We start from the raw sequence: 7275 nt of genomic DNA on the forward strand, positions 1-7275 counted from the left end.
AAAACTTATCATTTTCACATGTGTAGATCCATATATTAAGTAATTTTTAATCTATAGTAAGTTAGAGGTGAATGTGCAAAACACATCAAGAACCACAATTATCCAAACATATGTGTCATGTAATTGTTGATTTCCATTGTACAAATAAAAGAAATTGTAGTATTGCATGAATGGACATATACAAAATATGCAATTAGCCTAGCAGTCCTTTACTGCACCAATGAGTCTGCATGTGCATTTGTTATTTGAACTGCAACACCACTTGACTCGTCAACTTGTGATTTGCCTACGTCTACAGGTGTTTTACTTGGGATTCTTGTGCGTCTCCTAACTTTTTCAGCCCAGTTGACAAGGCCTTCAGTCACATTTTCGTCAAACATAACTCTTCTGAAAGAACTCCCCATCTTCAACATTATGAAAATTGAATTAGAATGTAAACATAGAGATTGAGGGCAGTTAGTTAAATTATGCTAGTAAATGCCTACATGGTGGCATCAATTCAGGACAAACAAACTATTCAGATAAACAATAAGTTATATTATCACCTATATGTACCAATTTCTATATAGAATATTGTACTAGTAAATAATTTTTTTGTTAGACAAGAATTAGTTACTCATAGACCAAACCGAGTTGAGCAATCACTAAATAATCAAAGAAGGTAAGAGGCAATCCACTTAGTTTAGAAAATAAACTCACATGAGAGACGATGGCATAAAGCGGTAGGGTGATGTAACAACAAACGAGTTGGCTAATGACACTGAAAGAAAGGAAACAGATAATGAGTTTCTTAAAATGTCAAGATGTTGTGATTTACTAGTTACTCCTATGATACCTTATGACAACTCGAGCTATAGCGTATGCTCGATTTCCCATGATGCATGATTTAAATCCATATGTCACCTGCATGGTTGGCAATGTAATAGTTAGTTCTACATATACATATACGAGAATTGGACTAACTTTGAAGATAACAACCTCGATCGAAAACTTATAGTCTATGCAATTTCATCATATTATTATTGTCTTCAAAACTAGAAGTCAGTTTGATTTGGTGCCTAGTTAGCATATAATTCTTACCAAGAGCCAAAAGAATAGTGCAATCTCAAATGCGTTTTGGAATAGGACGATGTGGATCAACAAAAGGACCAATTTTGGCCGATGGAACCAAAAGAAATCATCTGAAGGAGCCACTACTAAATCTCCTTGAATCGCCGTATGCTTTTGTGCAACCTCGTAAGCCAATTCCGTAATGATGTGCTCCATCTTGCTTCCAACCAAAAGTAGCATCTACCAAAAAAAATCAACCGATGTTATAGTTATTCCTTTACGCATGATCCTTGTTATAGACAACAATTGTGTTCACTGTAAAGGTTGGCGTACTTTGAAGAAGTCCTGCTTCATTATATATAATTATGAATTTCACAAAAAAAGGCTTGGCAATAGTATGTATCGAAAATATGTGTATCTCATGTATGCTCATTCTTCTATTTGCATTATGTCTCATGTTTACTTACAATGAATGGAACCAACGATATCCAAATGTAGACATACAAACCTAAATTTATGACAAAAGAATAGTGTTATTAACGCATGAGTAATGTAATATTATGTAGCGAATACAATCAAAAAATATGAAAATTCGGTAAACAATGGTTGTGAATGGGCCATAACTTGCAACCATTGGTGATACGAACCTTGAACATTCAACAACAAGAATACCATGAGCAATGCCCAGAGGTACCAGCTACATAAAAACAACATGCAAAGTAGTTATTATCTAAATCAAAAAATAAAATTATCAAAATCCATGCTTTAGAAAAAAAACATGACATTCATTTCGTAATAATAGCATTGATAATTTACCTAATACCAACAACCTTCTTGAAATCAACCTCCAACGCTCTGATCATGTAATTGTAAAAATTGAATGTTGGGTTACAGTGTTTCTGTGAGAAGAAAAACAAATAAAATGTTAATTAGTTCCAATGATATGGAAACATGTATGTGACGTTCATTGATGATAATATATGCCTAGTTACCATGACGAAACCAAGTCGCATTGTTGTGTAGTCTTCCTCAGTGACTGATCCATAGAATTGTTTGAAGAATGAACACTAAAAATGGTGAATTAGTTTATAATCCAACTATAATCAAGAACAAATGAAATATTAATAATATTTTGATACTACAAATATACCATCCAACCAAATATCCTCCACCGTTTTCGGTGACCTTTAAAATAGTCTTGAATAAACTTGAACTCTTGAACATGCTTGATCATTTCAGGAGCTGCATAACGAATCCTAAATTTCATAAGAAAATAGTGGACACAACTTTATGTTAAGAAAAACAATTCTGAAATTATCATTATTCAAATTCTAAAACTATCAGCATCATACCATTATCACCATTTGCATGAATCTTGCTCTCCCAGTGATGCCAATTTCTCGTCTAGATGATAATTGATAAAAATCAATAGGAAGAACATGATAGATTACTTGTTAATACACATATAGTTTGAGGTTTAGTACCTGCATAATTCCTAGAATAATGGTAGAAGCACTGAGAACAAAATGAGTGACTGCCAAGATGAAGATAAATATGTGCAACTGATGAATAGCTTCAACAGAGAGTACCGGAACTTTGCCCTACATGCGGAATAACAAATCAATCATTATATATGTATAAGGGCCAATCTGTCAAAGATGGAAAAACCATCAAATACCAGATACCTAGGATAAATGCAGAAGTTGACTGTTGTGTAGTTGGTAAATTTCCTGAAATTTTCTGAAGTCTTTGTGATATTTCTAAGCCTTTTTGCAGTGGATATTTCTAAGCCATTATCAACATTCAACTATTCTCATATATACCATGCTTTGTTTAGAGTTGTGGTTACATGTTGGTGAACCAGACTCCCACGGTAGTGCCATTTTAAGCTCACTGGTGTAGAATATCATGCATGGGCGGATCCAGTACCAGTAGTGCGTCATGGGTACCACATCACACCAAAAAATGTGGAGTTTCTTTTTACCATCTAGTAATACGTATATGTAGCATTTTCCAACAATTCACTCCAACGTCCAAAGCTAAAATTAACAAATCTGATATAAGCCTAAGATAGCAAGATCTACTGCAAGTCCATTGGTATCTTTTAATCAGCTCGTTCGCTCCTGTAATTGTGCTCTTGCATGCACCGTTATTACAAAGAAAAACACAGACTTGTTTAATCAACTAGACCAAATTCCTACCTTAGAAATAAAAACTAGACTGAATTTAAAATTGTTTCCGCTGACTAGCAACCAGGCAGCTAGCGAGAGAAGTCGAAGCGTATGGGCACTCGTAAGAGCAAGGTTAATAGTATAGCCGGCAGTCTTGGAAGTCACTCAAACTGACACCCGCGTCGCCCTCCTTGCGACTTGGGGGGTTACCGTAGCGCCACAACTTCTCCCCAACTCCCCTTTCTCATCTCATCGCTGCTAGAGGAACCGGCTGGCGAAGCCCATCAGGCTCCGGGGATGATGGCAGTGGGGTGCGCCTTCGGCTGGTCCGTGGTGGTGGGCGTGGCTGCTCTGAGGTGTGGCCTAGGTGATGTTCGGCCTCCGGCCGCGTCCACGCAAGCTCCTTTCTAGCAGGTGGCACGGGCCTCTGACATGTGGTGCACTTGCTCATGCTGGCCTACTATGGTGTAGATCGGGCTCGTGGGGGCGGGATTGCGGGATTCGGTGGAAGATCTTGCATGCTGGTGATGCATGCAGTGGCATGGCGACAATGCGAGCAGCTTGTGTTGTATGGTGTTCTCTTCCCCTGCGCGGCCCCGACTACCACCCCAACCTCGCGGCGCTGGACTCACCACCCTCTCATCACCCCATGGCCTCCTATCCCTCTGCTTGCACCAGGTGAAAACCATAGGTCTAACCCTAGTTGGTTATACCTGGCAATTACGGCGTCTTTAGATTGTTAGCTTGTTGAATGCATTGCTTAGAGTTTACCTAGACTTGATCTTTCGGGTGAAAACCTATGATCTGATATTCGATTGTTAGATTTGACAACGGCGGCACTAGTGTGTCGTTCCTTTCGGGAAGGCATTGCTTCCAAAGAATCTTGATCGTGGTCCTTGTGTTGTCGAGAGCTGGTTGGCGTCGATGGTCGTTGTTGCATATCGTCAATCGCTTGTTTGACTGTTTTTTCTTTTTGTCCATCTAAGCATAGCTTCAGTCTTGTATGATGTTGCTCTTTGTCGGCGTGATCTTTTGCATGTGTGTGTGCTGGTGTCGGTTGTGCACTCTAGTTATGCAAAGATCGGATGTGTACTTATTATGATTGTATCTCTCATGCTGCATTATGAATCAATAAAAAAATTACCCTTATATCCTGAAAAAATTATGTCTCGTGATTCATACGGCTGATATGGCTCATATGAACGTTCGATGTTTACCTTTTTTAGGCAGTGATCGTCGGAGGCGGCTCCAGCGGCCAGAAGCCGCCTGGCCCCGCTCAGAACGAAGTGCGCGGTCTCGGCGACGCCGTCCGGCGCAGGCGGCTTGCAGGGCAGCATGTGGCTCATGACGCTCCGTCGCACGCACAGCCTCCCCATGGCTCCCTGGAACACGGGGAGCAGCAGCGATATGAATCCCAGCACCATCAGCTCCTCCTTCACCCTGAGGAGGACCTCGTACAGCGGCTTCTTGCTGCTCCTCATCATCCTCTGCAAACGTAAGCGCCCAAACGCAGCAGTTAACAGAGAAACAGTTCAGAAAGAAGACGTACGTACGTAGAAGCTTCGTCGATGGGATGGAATATGGGGTATGTACGTATGTATACCTTGCCTAGGCGGTCGAGCAAGCGCTCGAAGACGAGGGAGATGATGACGATGGCGGAGCAGATGGACGCGACGATCCATGTCGGCGTCAACTCGAGCGGCTTGGGTTTCCCTTCTTCCCCGCCGGCCATGGCGCCCCAAGGGTCACTGCTAACCCTTGTTACTGTTCGTATTCCTCAACGACATGAACAAGCAAGCAAAGGAGAAGTTCTCGATCGACTTATAATGGTCCTCGATGAGCACCAGCATAGGGGAAGTCCACTCCAAAACACGGCTCAAGAAAACAAGATGAAGAAAATGGCAACGATGATTACAATGTGCGCTCCCCATTTTCCAAACACTTTGCAGCACGCAGCCCATGGTCTCTGCCACATTGTCGATGTACGCTATGCCCCCAAGCTTTACCTATGGGATTTTGTCTGTTGCCAGAATGTCGTAGAGATTTCGCCTTCGTCAGCGATGTACTCCTGTCTCCGGCCGGGGGCCGGCACTGCCGTAGCGCGTCCTGTCCTTCCTTCTCCACGTTCCGACACGGCGTTCCTTGGTCCTTGCCTTCTCACACGGTCATGCTTGATCCAATCCATTACCGGTTGTCCTTGATCAGCGGGTTTTATTTTCAAGCCCAATGCCACTGTTTGATCTCGACCAAACGGCTGCGACCTGCCAGGCCGTTCGCTGGGGGTTCCTTCCCAGCGAACGTTCGCCGGTTAGCATTACCGTACATTATTTTGTTCTTCCGAGGGTGAGACGGGCCTTGACGCAGCGGCGGCATGGATTCTAGAAGGTTCCAGAAAGAGGTGCGCACAGGCAAAAAAAAATGCGATCATGTCCTTGTGGTCCGTGAAAGGGTCACGCGGTGGTAGCCAAGAGCAAGATCCAAGCACCCGTCGCATCGGCCGTATCGCCCGTGTCCTTAAGCTCATGGGGCTGAGTTAATTCACGTGGCTGTAACTATCGACAACTTGAGAGGACCGGCTCGCCATTTCGGTGATACAGTATATATTCCGAGTATATATCACCATGCATGACCATAGTAATACTTTTTTTTTCTAAATACGAAGTAAAATGAGTGAATCTACACTCTAAACAACATCTATACATTTGTATATAACCCATACTAAAATCTTTAAAAGAAGACTTATATGTAGAGAGAAAGTATATATTTCGGTGATATAGTACAAGCTGGTGGACATGCGATATCCAAGGGTAGATCATCATGGATGCCGAGTACCGTACCCAAATGGAATTACGCCCTCCGTTCCAAATTACTTGTCGCAAAAATGAGATGTATCTGAAAGGGGTCTTGAACACATTTGCGACGGCGACTGGACAACTCATAAACCCGTCGAAGTGTTCCATTCTTTTCTCAAGCCAGTGTCGTCCGGATGTTATTCAAGAGGTTAAACACACGCTGGATATCACCCTAGAAGCGTTCGAACCCAAGTACTTGGGCTTGCCGGTTCCGGAGGGGAGGATGCATAAAGGGAAATTTGAGACTCTCCAAGAGCGTTTGAGGAAAGTGCTTGTGGATTGGAGTGAACAGTACATGTCGTCGGGGAACAAGGAGATTCTTATTAAGTCAGTGGCACGGGCCATACCAGCATATGTAATGAGTGTCTTCAAACTCCCGGCTTCTGTTTGTGATGATCTTACAAGGATGATACGTCAGTATTGGTGGGGGGTAGAGAACGGCAAGAAGAAGATGGCATGGATGAGCTAGGATAGGCTGCGTCTGCCTAAACCCATGGGGGGCATGGGGTTTAGGGATATGAGGGCGTTTAACCAAGCGCTACTAGCTAAGCAAGCCTAGAGGCTCCTGGATAGACCAGATAGCCTATGTGCGCGGTTGATGAAGGCAAAATACTATCCTTCTGGTCAGCTTTTGGATACGGTGTTCCCGGGCTCTGGTTCTGAGGTATGGAAAGGTATTCTACATGGCCTTGCGTTGGTCAAGAAAGGCGTCATCTGGCGGGTCGGTAATGGCATGATGATCCGCACCTGGCGCGACCCTTGGCTGCCCCGGCCGTTTTCCTTCCGTCCGATAACTCCTAAGGGAAACTGTCGTTTTAACAGAGTCTCTGACTTTTTGGATGATAATGGTGCATGGAATCAGACTCGGCTGAGGGAGTTCTTTTGGCAAATGGATGTTGGTCACATCCTGAAAATCAGAACTTCGCCTCGCCAACGTGAGGACTTTTTGGCCTGGTTCCCGGAAAAGAGTGGGGGGTTTACGGTGAGGAGTGCATACAAGCTGGCTACATATGATCACAATGTTATTACAGCAAATGGTGCCTCGAGTACTGCCCCAGATGGGAACCGGTCAGGATGGAACTACATCTGGAAGTCTAGGGTTCCTCAGAAAATGAAGATCAACACATGGAGATGTGTGACGGGGACTTTGGCAACGCAGAGTTGCAAGGCATACAGACATCTGACGACACAATCAACCTGTC

General features: G+C 43.3%; 1 protein-coding gene across 1 annotated transcript; it reads right to left on the minus strand.

The window, feature by feature from the left end:
* Window positions 1-209: 209 nt before the first annotated feature.
* LOC119319653 (MLO-like protein 1) lies at window positions 210-4953 on the minus strand. Its single transcript, XM_037594099.1, has 13 exons — window positions 4825-4953; window positions 4439-4708; window positions 2535-2651; window positions 2403-2454; window positions 2201-2292; window positions 2043-2117; window positions 1867-1949; window positions 1698-1747; window positions 1518-1558; window positions 1081-1290; window positions 836-903; window positions 700-760; window positions 210-404 (listed from the first exon to the last, which is right to left on the minus strand). The coding sequence occupies exons 1-13, from the start codon at window positions 4951-4953 to the stop codon at window positions 210-212; spliced, it is 1443 nt and encodes a 480-aa protein (XP_037449996.1).
* Window positions 4954-7275: the final 2322 nt, after the last annotated feature.

This window comes from Triticum dicoccoides, chromosome 6A (assembly GCF_002162155.2).
Source record: "Triticum dicoccoides isolate Atlit2015 ecotype Zavitan chromosome 6A, WEW_v2.0, whole genome shotgun sequence".
NCBI lineage: Eukaryota > Viridiplantae > Streptophyta > Magnoliopsida > Poales > Poaceae > Triticum > Triticum dicoccoides.